Source organism: Neoarius graeffei, chromosome 5, assembly GCF_027579695.1.
Source record: "Neoarius graeffei isolate fNeoGra1 chromosome 5, fNeoGra1.pri, whole genome shotgun sequence".
NCBI lineage: Eukaryota > Metazoa > Chordata > Actinopteri > Siluriformes > Ariidae > Neoarius > Neoarius graeffei.
In genome coordinates, this window is record NC_083573.1 from 69,524,018 (window position 1) to 69,537,493 (window position 13,476).

The 13,476-nt window shown below is 40.3% G+C and overlaps 1 protein-coding gene across 1 annotated transcript; it reads left to right on the forward strand.

Annotated features, from left to right (window-relative positions):
* Positions 1-6,392: 6,392 nt before the first annotated feature.
* elovl4a (ELOVL fatty acid elongase 4a) lies at positions 6,393-13,312 on the forward strand. The gene is made up of 8 exons (XM_060920677.1): positions 6,393-6,423; positions 6,518-6,585; positions 8,890-8,981; positions 9,883-10,070; positions 10,307-10,387; positions 10,883-11,054; positions 12,200-12,327; positions 12,648-13,312. The coding sequence occupies exons 3-8, from the start codon at positions 8,915-8,917 to the stop codon at positions 12,954-12,956; spliced, it is 945 nt and encodes a 314-aa protein (XP_060776660.1). The 5' UTR covers positions 6,393-6,423; positions 6,518-6,585; positions 8,890-8,914; the 3' UTR covers positions 12,957-13,312.
* Positions 13,313-13,476: the final 164 nt, after the last annotated feature.

Here is a 13,476-nt window from a genome sequence, read left to right on the forward strand (position 1 = left end):
TGAACCTCTAGGATTAGCAGTTAATTTGACAATCAGGTGTGAGTGGGCACCCTGTTTTATTTAAAGAACAGGGATCTATCAAAGTCTGATCTTCACAACACGTTTGTGGAAGTGTATCATGGCATGAACAAAGGAGATTTCTGAGGACCTCAGAAAAAGTGTTGCTGATGCTCATCAGGCTGGAAAAGGTTACTAAACCATTTCTAAAGAGTTTGGACTCCACCAATCCACAGTCAGACAGATTGTGTACAAATGGAGGAAACTCAAGACCATTGTTACCCTCCCCAGGAGTGGTCAACCAACAAAGATCACTCCAAGAGCAAGGCATGTAACAGTCGGTGAGGTCACAAAGGACCCCAGGGTAACCTCTAAGCAACTGAAGGCCTCTCTCACATTGGCTAATGTTAATGTTCATGAGTCCACCATCAGGAGAACACTGAACAACAATGGTGTGCATGGCAGGGTTGCAAGGAGAAAGCCACTGCTCTCCAAAAAGAACATTGCTGCTCCTCTTCAGTTTGGTAAAGATTGCTAAAGAACATTGCTGCTCATCTGCATTTTGCTAAAGATTGGCAAAATGTTTTGTGGCTGGATGAGACCAAAATAGAACTTTTTTGGTTTAAATGAGAAGTGTTATGTTTGGAGAAAGGAAAACATGGCATTCCAGCATAAGAACCTTATCCCATCTATGAAACATGGTGGTGGTAGTATCATGGTTTGGGCCCGTTTTGCTGCATCTGGGCCAGGACGGCTTGCTATCATTGATGGAACAATGAATGCTGAATTATACCAGTGAATTCTAAAGGAAAATATCAGGACATCTGTCCATGAATTGAATCTCAAGAGAAGGTGGGTCATGCAGCAAGACAACGACCCTAAGCACACAAGTCATTCTACCAAAGAATGGTTAAAGAAGAATAAAGTTAATGTTTTGGAATGGCCAAGTCAAAGTTCTGACCTTAATCCAACTGAAATGTTGCAGAACGACCTGAAGCAAGCAGTTCATGTGAGGAAACCCACCAACATCCCAGACTTGAAGCTGTTCTGTACAGAAGAATGGGCTAAAATTCCTCCAAGCCGGTGTGCAGGACTGATCAACAGTTACCGGAAACGTTTAGTTGTAGTTATTGCTGCACAAGGGGGTCACACCAGAGACTGAAAGCAAAGGTTCACCTATTTTTGCCACTCACAGATATGTAATATTGGATCATTTTCCTCAATAAATAAATGGCCAAGTATAATAATTTCGTCTCATTTTTTAAACTGGGTTCTTTTTATCTACTTTTAGGACTTGTGTGAAAAATCTGATATTTTAGGTCATATTTATGCAGAAATATAGAAAATTCTAAAGGGTTCACGAACTTTCAAGCACCACTGAAGTTTTCCCCACAGTCCAAAGACATGCAGGTTAGGTTAACTGGTGACTCTAAATTGACCGTAGGTGTGAATGTGAGTGTGAATGGTTGTCTGTGTCTATGTGTTGGCCCTGTGATGGCTTGGCGACTTGTCCAGGGTGTACCCCGCCTTTCGCCCGTAGTCAGCTGGGATAGGCTCCAGCTTGCCTGCGACCCTGTAGAACAGGATAAAACTGGCTAGAGAAAATGAGATGAGACATTGAGGGGAGACATGGGACATTATGTTGGTAGACATGGAATAAAAATAAAATACCTAGGCCTACATGTTTTATTTATTATCAAAACTTGTAACACATGAATTGTATGAACACACAATGCTGGCACAGTGATAGAAAAATGTCAGTTTACTCAAAACCTGAGGAGACAAATCAGATGTATTCACAATGAATAATGAAATAAGTTTAATCCTCATGCAGGTACATGCCCACATTTTTAAGCAATTTTATATTTGTAAACCACAAGAAAAACCTGTAACATGAACTATCCCAACTCTCCCCATCTGGCTATTTTGGAAAAAAAAATCCTTAAATGTTTATTTCCCCCAGAATTTAAGTTTAATAAATAATACTATACTCGTATATGGTAACTCTAGGCTACATACTTTAATTCCTAACAAATCCCGAATTCACCAGCAGACATTACACCACAGAATGGAGGTGGACTGCAAAGTAGAAAATACACATTTTGGTTGACAAAAAGCAGTTATTGGACAAGGTTGAACAAAATATCATGATTTGTTAGTGGTGTGCAAGCAATTATTTGCCGATGTTGGAGGGAGAGGCAAATAATTGCTTGGGAGACACTAACAAATCAAGATACAGTGGTGCTTGAAAGTTTGTGAACCCTTTAGAATTTTCTATATTTCTGCATAAATATGACCTAAAACATCATCAGATTTTCACACAAGTCCTAAAAGTAGATAAAAAGAACCCAGTTAAACAAATGAGACAAAAATATTATACTTGGTCATTTATTTATTGAGGAAAATGATCCAATATTACATACTGTATCTGTGAGTGGCAAAAGTATGTGAACCTTTGCTTTCAGTATCTGGTGTGACCCCCTTATGCAGCAATAACTGCAACTAAACATTTCTGGTAACTGTTGATCAGTCCTGCACACCGGCTTGGAGGAATTTTAGCCCGTTTCTCCGTACAGAACAGCTTCAACTCTGGGATGTTGGTGGGTTTCCTCACATGAACTGCTTGCTTCAGGTCCTTCCACAACATTTCGATTGGATTAAGGTCAAGGCTTTGACTTGGCCATTCCAAAACATTAACTTTATTCTTCTTTAATCATTCTTTGGTAGAATGACTTGTGTGCTTAGGGTCGTTGTCTTGCTGCATGACCCACCTTCTCTTGAGATTCAGTTCATGGACAGATGTCCTGACATTTTCCTTTAGAATTCGCTGGTATAATTCAGAATTCATTGTTCCATCAATGATGGTAAGCCGTCCTGGCCCAGATGCAGCAAAACAGGCCCAAACCATGATACTACCACCACCATGTTTCACAGATTGGATAAGGTTCTTATGCTGGAATGCAGTGTTTTTCTTTCTCCAAACATAACACTTCTCATTTAAACCAAAAAGTTCTATTTTGGTTTCATCCATCCACAAAACATTTTTCCAATAGCCTTCTGGCTTGCCCACATGATCTTTAGCAAACTGCAGACGAGCAGCAATGGTCTTTTTGGAGAGCAGAGGCTTTCTTCTTGCAACCCCACCATGCACACCATTGTTGTTCAGTGTTCTCCTGATGGTGGACTCATGAACATTAACATTAGCCAATGTGAGAGAGGCCTTCAGTTGCTTAGAGGTTACCCTGGGGTCCATTGTGACCTCGCAGACTATTACACGCCTTGCTCTTGGAGTGATCTTTGTTGGTCGACCACTCCTGGGGAGGGTAACAATGGTCTTGAATTTCCTCCATTTGTACACAATCTGTTTGACTGTGGATTGGTGGAGTCCAGACTCTTTAGAGATGGTTTTGTAACCTTTTCCAGCCTGATGAGCATCAACACAGCTTTTTCTGAGGTCCTCAGAGATCTCCTTTGTTCGTGCCATGATACACTTCCACAAACATGTGTTGTGAAGATCAGATTTTGATAGATCCCTGTTCTTGAAATAAAACAGGGTGCCCACTCACACCTGATTGTCATCCCATTGATTGAAAACACCTGACTCTAATTTCACCTTCAAATTAACTGCTAATCCTAGAGGTTCACATACTTTTGCCTCTCACAGATATGTAATATTGGATCATTTTCCTCAATAAATAAATGACCAAGTATAATATTTTTGTCTCATTTGTTTAATTGGGTTCTCTTTATCTACTTTTAGGACTTGTGTGAAAATCTGATGATGTTTTAGGTCATATTTATGCAGAAATATAGAAAATTCTAAAGGGTTCACAAACTTTCAAGCACCACTGTATTTTGTGAAAACCAAGTTTAATAATTGCTTTTTCATTCAAAATTTTTTGAAATCCCGATTATAAAGTTTGTGCGACAAGGGTATTTTTATTTTTGTATTTTCTTTGTTTTTGCTTTTAATTAAAGAAGCCAACTCATTGCCAGTCAATTTACGGAAGCAAGCCACGTTGAGAAAAGTGCAAAGTCACTGCGCACTGCCCATTATTCGTAGGCAGTTATTTGCAGTTCGCTCAGCCAATCAAAATGGCATAAAAAAAACAATTTGAATGATAAAAATATTTAACTGCACATCTCAAACTGCAGTGTCCAGCTTCATGACTCTAAAGGAAGTAGGTTACTCTAAGGGGCAGTATGTAACTTCTGATGTCACCTAAAACCTGACTGGTTGAAATTAATTTATGGGAATGCAAACTGTTCCAAGTCTCCCCGCTCTCCCATAATCAATCTAATCTCCATCAGGATGTGTGACTCAAGACTCATCATCACTGTCATCATTCCTAACCCCTCTCCCCCTTTCCTTTTTTACTTTCTTTCTTTCTTTAAAGCATTTTTCAAATGTATGCAGTCTGTGCAGTTAGACTCAGAACTGGGGTGAAGTTACACTCTAAATAGCTTATATGGTACAATAATTGCACTCTGACCCATCCTTTGGGGTGAGGGGTGGAGTGAGTAGGATGTGGACTGGTGATTACCCTGGTGAAAAACCTTTACGCCTCCTGCCATCTGTCCTCCCTGAGAAGGCCCAGAATTTGACAAATCCATTCAATCTGTTAACCTGTTCTTCTGGTGTCACTTTGTTAAATGCTTCTTACTACACTGTTAGTTTTACATATACTGTCATAATATAGACTAAATTGTGTTATGCTATTTGAGCTACACTGTAGAACATTTCAGATTGGTTTAACTTGGAAATGCAAGTTCACCTGCTGCCTTGAAAATGCAAGCTAACTCAATTTGATGATTATCTTTGTTTCAACTCAGAAAAAGTCTCAATTAGTCAAGACAACCAAGTAATTCAAGTCTAGCCTTTGAAAAATTGCACAGATTAGTTCAAATTAAAACACTTTTCAGAGCTCATTGAGTTAAAGAGAAAAAGTAAGTAGACATAACTAAACAATGCTGAAATGTTTTACAGTGTTTAGTTAAAGAGAAAAAGTAGATGCAAGGAGTAGACGTAAAAAAAGTTGGTGAATTCAAGTACCTGGGGTCAACTGTGCAGGAAAATGGAGGCTGCAATAGTGAGGTGAGAAAGCAAGTGCAGGCAGGGTGGAGCAGTTGGAGAAGGAATTCGGGAGTCATTTGTGATAGGAAAGTCCCAGCAAAAGTGAAAGGTAAGCTGTATAAGACAGTAGTGAGAACAGCTGTGATGTATGCATTGGAGACTGTACCCTTAACGAAGAGACAGGAGGCAAAGTTGGAGGTGGCGGAGTTGAGGATGTTAAGGTTTGCAATGGGAGTGACAAGGTTGGACAGGATAAGGAATGAGCACATCAGAGGGACAGCACATGTGGAGAGCTTGGGAATTAAGCTAAGAGAGATGAGACTGAGATGGTATGGGCACATCCTGAGAAGAGATGCAGAGCATGTTGGAAGGAGAATGTTGAGGATGGAGCTGCCAGGCACATGAAAACGAGGAAGGCCAAAGAGGAGATACATGGATGTGGTGAGAGAGGACATGAAAGTGGCAGGTGTGGTAGAGAAGGATGTGGAAGACAGGGAGCAATGGAGACGAAAGATCTGCTGTGGCGACCCCTAATCGGGAGCAGCCAAAAGAAGAAGTAAGTGGACATAACTAAACAAGTCTGAAATGTTTTACAGTGTACTTGCTTGCTCAGTGTTTTTACATTACTGGCATTTTCAGAGCAACCTAGGGAGCAGTTACTGTAGGTGCCTTGCTCAAAGGCACGTCAACCATTCTGGTTGAGAGACTCGAACCAGCGACCTTTTGATCCAAAGCTGCTCTCTAACCATTAGGCTATGACTTCCCTATCAAGTTTACATTCCAATGTAATTTACATTCTAACAATAATTGGGGGGCGGCACGGTGGTGTAGTGGTTAGCGCTGTCGCCTCACAGCAAGAAGGTCCGGGTTCGAGCCCCGTGGCCGGCGAGGGCCTTTCTGTGTGGAGTTTGCATGTTCTCCCCGTGTCCGTGTGGGTTTCCTCCGGGTGCTCCGGTTTCCCCCACAGTCCAAAGACATGCAGGTTAGGTTAACTGGTGGCTCTAAATTGACCGTAGGTGTGAATGTGAGTGTGAATGGTTGTCTGTGTCTATGTGTCGGCCCTGTGATGACCTGGCGACTTGTCCAGGGTGTACCCCGCCTTTCGCCCGTAGTCAGCTGGGATAGGCTCCAGCTCGCCTGCGACCCTGTAGAACAGGATAAAGCGGCTAGAGATAATGAGATGAGATGAGACAATAATTGGGCTTGTGGTGTGGGTAGCTGAAGCTGACCTCAGATCAGACCAGCTGATCTCAAATGCGCCTTGAATCAGCGCATGCGCAGTTCGCCTCTGCCCGTTTTCACAGGAGCGCCCAGAGAACAGCAGCCACAAACGCACTGATGCAAATGTCCATGTAGGATGCTTCTTTGTACATACACGCAGGTTTGCTGTTGAATTTTTTTTAAATATATTGAATTTCATTTTTGTCACATCTGGATCCTTGATAGCAAACGGAACATTTGTGTCGCATGACCTTGCGCTGAGTGTCATTCGGAGCGGATCGAAGCCCAATACGGTAAGGATGAAATCATGAGAACCACATTTATGGTCTGTATAGGGAGCCAGCAACAGTTAATCCTAGGTTTAGGTACAATCCAGTATATTAGGCAACCGTATTAACCAGCCAAATGAATGTGAACCGGTCGAAACGATGAATTGGGCTAGATCAGATAACCGTGCAGAGTGTTTAATGCACCTCTCATGCGTGCGCGCGCGCGCGTTGTATTGAGGGTATTTGTGCTGATCCTGTGCATGGGCAGCTGCTTCATCGCCATTTGGTGCTGCTGCTCTTGTCTGATGGAGGGTGTTGGGCTGCGTCTGGCCCTCGAGCCTAGATAAGGAGAGGCCTCTCTTTTAAATTGGAAGCAGCCTGTTATATAACTCTGATTCTTATTGCATGAAGAATTGCATAGTGTTTTTTGCAACATACTGCTGTTTATTGAGGACAGCACCAGGCTGTTTCGGATGTAGTGAATGATAATGGGATTTGGGGAAGCTCATGTGTCCCCGGATTACAAAATGGCTTTTTCAGCTTTGGCATCAATTTGCGACATCCGAAACCGCATCCTGCCGCACTGATATGTTTTAATAAATTAAAATGCAAAACCATTAGCAGGTAGACTATCTGGGGTAGTTCACCTATAGACCATTTATGACATATTCAGCAACGTAGCAGAGATTTCACATATAACCACTTATCAGGAGACATCTGCCACTGTAGCTTTATGCTGGAAACCCAATGTGGAGAAATCTACCACAATTGAAATGAAATAATAGCTACCCTATGACATCCATCCATTATCTGTAGCCGCTTTATCCTGTCCTACAGGGTCGCAGGCAAGCTGGAGCCTATCCCAGCTGACTATGGGCGAGAGGCAGGGTACACCCTGGACAAGTCGCCCAGTCATCGCAGGGCTGACACATAGAGACAAACAACCATTCACACTCATGTTCACACCTACGGTCAATTTAGAGCCACCAGTTAACCTAACCTGCATGTCTTTGGACTGTGGGGGAAACCGGAGCACCCGGAGGAAACCCACGCAGACATGGGGAGAACATACAAACTCCACACAGAAAGGCCCTCGCCAGCCGCTGGGCTTGAACCTAGGACCTTCTTGCTGTGAGGCAACAGTGCTAACCACTAACCACTACACCACCGTGCCGTGCCACCCCTCCCCATGACTTTTATATATACATGGATCATTAAATAAACATGCAAATACATTTAAAAGTAACCTAAATAAATGCACTTGGAAATCTGACACAAGGTATTTCTGTATGTACAGATCTGTTTCAGCTCTCTCTCTTTTTTTTGCATTAATATAGGTTTTTTTGTTTTCTTGAATCATTTATTTCTTTAATCATAAATGTCTACATTGTTTGTGTTTTTCTTGTCCTTGTGTTAAAGCGCACTTGTCAATCAAATATGCTATCTGTGTACATTCAGTGGTTGATAATATCAGTATATTCAGTGGTTGATAATATCAGACTCTGTGGATGGACTGTAAATTATTGCACTGAGGCTCAAATGGCTGAATTCAGGCAACAGATAGCCAGAGAGCTGAACCTCCTGGCTAATACCATATTAGATGTTATAGTATTATATTGGATTATTTAGTTTCGAAGAGATCTAATAAGTATCTCTAAATCTCTCTCGTCTTTAGGAACTGAAAGTCTAAACACAAATTCAAGGAACACTTCATCTGTATTCTTCTACAAATGTATACTGAAATGATTTATAATCTCACTATTCCGTGTCATCCACAAGAGGATGGGTTTCCTTTTGAGTCTGGTTTCTCTTCAGGATTTTTCCTCATGTCATCTTAGGGTGTTGGCTTTACCCCTGTTGCCTCTGGATTGTTCACTGGGGATCTGAATCAACATCTGGGTCTCTGTAATCCTGCTTTGTGATAAAATCTTTTGTTAAAAGTGATATACAAATCAACTTGAAATTTAATTGAATGTTGGGGGGGAAAAGCCACTAGCATTGACTGTAATGATATGCTCCTTGAGTGCATCAATCAATCGATCAATTAATGAAATTGATTGATTGATCGCTGCAAAAAAGACTTTCCCAACCTTCTCAACCAACAAATATATTCAGAATCTAGTTAGGTCAGATAGGTTCAACAGGACCGCCATAGATCAAGCCTTAAGCATTACACATATTGTAATCAGATTTCTTTCTGTAATGTGAGTCATATCCTATGCAGAGGCACACCAATTATTGCAATTACAATGGTTTAGACTAGCTATGTTATTGCTATATATTTGGATTTATGTGCATTTTTACAATGTCCCATTTTGTTCATGAAAGGACGATTAGGACCAATCCTGCAAAGATGGATATTGTAACACATTTCATCAACGACACTATCGAATTCTACAAATGGAGTCTTACCATTGCAGGTAAGTACAATTTCCTTGATTTGCTTCTTAATTCCATATGATACAGCAACTGTGATACATTATATCCTTGGGAACATGGATATCAGGTAAAACTGCAACTAAGAGAACAGCATGTTCACTATAATCGAATTTCCTCTGAGACTAATGAAACAGAAATGAGACAGCAGAAATGCTAAAAGCTATCAACTTATATCAGACATTAATATCAGATAATAGTCAAAGTCAGTAGCATTCTAAATAAAATGACCTATTACTGGTAGAATGCATTCGACACTATTAAAAATGTGAAGCTGCACTAAATATTTCTCTACAGTGCAGTCTTTCTGTGACACTGAAGCTTTTGTCTGAACCACACTGAATCCATTTTCCTTACTGAAGGTAGGAACTGAAAATGGATTCATTACAGACTTGGCAGAGTATCATTGCATCCAGTAAAGCCTGTGTTTTGCAGATAAGCATTGACTGCAATGTATTTGCATTCAAATACTAATGATAATGTTACGTGCTTCTTCCAAGACATGTGAAGCCAGTATTTTCCGAATTGCTATTCATGCTGTGTCATGAGGCGGCATAACACACTTGGAGTGGAGTAGGGGAGCGCTATCTGTCCTCTTCTGCATGCTTGAGCTCAAAGAAGCTCACAATTAGCTAGTGTTACTGTCATTGACAGAGGAGAGACATTCAAGCTCGCAATCTCTGGACAATAGGGCAAACACTTTTTTCATAGTCACTGTTTAATTTAAATTCCAAATGTGTTTGATTACAGAGTTAAAACTGTAATCATTTGGTCACTGTCCAGTTACTTACCGACAGCACTTGAAGCATTAAAGCTAGCTGTACCTGATTGGAGAATAGTAATGAATCAAATTTTAAATACTTGCTGGCTTTTTCGTTGTTCCAGACAAGCGTGTGGAAAAATGGCCTTTGATGGATTCTCCTCTCCCCACGCTGGCCATCAGCTCTTCATACCTGCTCTTCCTCTGGCTGGGGCCAAAATTCATGCGGAACAGGGAGCCTTTCCAGCTCAGGAAGACCCTTATTGTGTACAACTTCAGCATGGTTATCCTTAACTTCTTCATCTTCAAAGAGGTGCGTCCTGACAGGATATAGAAGTTAAGTAGCTTCAATAATTAGTAATAATAAATCCTAAATTTGACATAATGTATAGGAATTTGTCATTAATAAATGTGTCACAAAAATGTGTCATTCTTGACTTCCGCCTAAAGTTTCTCAGTGAGGCTTTTGCATGACCTGTCACTGATCCTTTTTAATGCATTTAATTTAATGCATCTATATAATAGCTGTTGTTTGTTGTTCTATTACAGCTCTTCCTTACAGCAAGGGCAGCAAATTACAGCTACCTCTGCCAGCCAGTGGACTACTCTGATGACCCTAATGAAGTCAGGGTGAGTATGTTCCTCAAGAGGGGCTCTGATATGATTAACTGCAGTGTTCCTATGACTGTTGCCATGACTGAACCAGCCCATGGAAAACGAAACATGATGTAGACACTCAGCAACCTGATCCTTCCCTTTTATCTTGCCAAGGAGTGGACTCATAGAGGGTGTATGAGAGAGTGAGCTCAATTTGAATGCCAGTGCCATCAAGTGTAACGATTACCCAGCTTACATATGCTAAATGTCTTGATATTGTCTTATGGATATTTTTAATAACCCATATAAATCATTAGGAGGATGTCAAGGCCTGAAGCATACTTTTTAGTTATTTAAAAAACTACTATAAATTATTCCAAGGTACTGTAGCTAATTACAAGCTCGAATAACCAAAATAATAATCATGAAAGAACTCATTTATAATACAAATAAACTAAATGGTTATAAAATGTTTACGACATTGTATAAAACCCTTTACTTATTCCTAATGTTGTTTTTCCTAAACAGGTTGCAGCTGCTCTGTGGTGGTACTTTGTGTCAAAGGGGGTTGAATATCTGGACACAGTGTTTTTCATCCTTCGTAAGAAGTTCAACCATGTCAGCTTTTTGCACGTTTATCACCACTGCACCATGTTCACTCTGTGGTGGATTGGTATCAAATGGGTTGCAGGTGGACAGTGTAAGTATTTGATATAGTCATGACAGTTAAGAAACATTACTGCAATGTACAGCACATGCATTCAGGAGTGAAACCACGTACAACAAAATTCATAGCCTCCTGCATGCAACCTGAAAACATTATTAAACAAGAATTATGTAAGGAATAAAACATGACAGGGTATATGAAAATAATCAGTGACAGAGTGGTGTGATACCACCTCAAAGTTGATTATTTTTCCAATAACAGCATGCCCTAAAGCAGATTAATCCTCTTACACCACAGCAATTTGGATTCCAAGTTATTATTTATTAATGAATAACACGTTCCTTTGTAAACATTGGCACTTACATTTAATGTTCTGAAAAGTCAATGAAACAAGTTTTTTTTAATCACTTACACCATAACAGCTATAAATAGTCATTCCTTCACCAGCCTTTTTCTTCTCTCGCTTGAATTAATAAGACAAACTGCAGCTTGTCATGTGACTGATACACTAGAAAGCACTCTGTTCTGAAGACTTTCCCATGGAGGAAATATTACTGATTGTTAGAAATACTGATATTGGAAACTCCTTCCATAAATGTTAAATAAACATCTCCTAACAGAAAACTTCACCATAATCAACAGTTATGCATTTTCTTCATTAAATAACACTGTTTTAAAAATCTGTTTATAATAAGGTTGAGATTATGTTGCACATATCCAGGTGAATAAGTTGTAACTTATTCACCTGGATGTAATAAGTTATGTTACAAATCCAGGTGAATAAGTTGTAACTACTAAATTAATAGTGCGTTAAAATTAGAGCATTCATACAAACCTATCATTTGAATTACAGTCGAAGTTACTGTCAGAGCCGTGCTCATCTCATCTCATTATCTCTAGCCACTTTATCCTGTTCTACAGGGTCGCAGGCAAGCTGGAGCCTATCCCAGCTGACTCCGGGCGAAAGGCAGGGTACACCCTGGATAAGTCGCCAGGTCATCACAGGGCCAGAGCCGTGCTGTTATAGAAAATTAGCCTTCAGATTTAAATTCAACACTCCTGGGGTATTAGGATGTTTAATGAAACAGTGTATCCAGAGATAAACTCCATACTGCATGTGATATTTCTGCTAAGTGGCAGCTTGAATTAAATAAAGTGTTTGTTTTTCACTCTTACAGCATTCTTTGGTGCTCATATGAATGCTGCAATCCATGTCCTTATGTATCTTTATTATGGGCTGGCTGCCTGTGGGCCAAAGATCCAGAAATACCTGTGGTGGAAGAAGTACCTGACAATTATCCAAATGGTATTCTGACTTTAAATTATTGTGCTGTGATGATTTTTACTGTTTCAGTCACTAAGCTGGAGACTTAAATATATATATATGACACTTTTCACTAATCGTAGTCTTTGTAGTTGTAAGTCAAGGTAGCTGTACTTGGCTTGTAGTCATGAAGATTACAACTGAAGGCCAGTTACCAAATATTACTACTACAACCCAAGCTTAAACCCCACTGAACCTGTAGAATTGTTTAACATTTAGGGAACTTGTGCGCAATATTTTCATTTAATTTCTCCCAGAATGCCATTTTGCAGTCACTTTACAAATGTTTTCTACTTCCTCAGATCCAGTTCCATGTCACTATTGGTCACACTGCTCTCTCTCTCTACACTGACTGCCCCTTCCCTAAATGGATGCACTGGTGTCTGATTGGTTATGCCCTCACCTTCATTGTCCTCTTTGGGAACTTCTACTACCAGACATATCGTCGCCAGCCGCGTCGTGAAGGTCTGTTCAAGTCAGGCAAGGTACTGTCTAATGGAGCGCCTAATGGAATGGCAGTCAGTAATGGAGTGAGTGGAAAGATGATGGAGAAGCCTGTGGTAGCAGAAAATGGGAGGAGGAAGAGGAAGGGCAGGGCAAAGCGTGACTAGAGCAGATGAAGTGATGAAAGGCAGAAACAGGCAGATTTGAGAAAGGATGGAAGACATGGGACATTTGTTAGGAACCAATACTTTTGTGGGATGCCCGGAATGAGTATATGCCTGTTTGGAGGTAGCGCAAAGGTTTACAGCATTGTGTGGGGTTTGCCACCATCAGTCAGGGTGGACGTGATAAGAATTATTTGTCGAGAACAAAAATTTTGATCCTTCTCATTACAGCAGTGTTTTTGCTGATTCTGTGTATAAGCAACACTGTAATGAGAATTCATGATCATGGGAGCCTGAGATCTCTATCAAAGCATACTATTATTTAAATGATCCTTTTTTATAGTCATGATCTTCCTCTGTGTGTCTGCGTTTAATGTCCTTATACTTCAGATCATCATGGCTTAGATTTCAGGCCAGAATTTCAGCACGTTTACATGCCACTCACTACATTCTCAAGTTAAAAAAAAAAAAAAATCTTTGCTTTTTAAAGTGCTAGTCTTACGAAAAGGACATCAAAAAATCC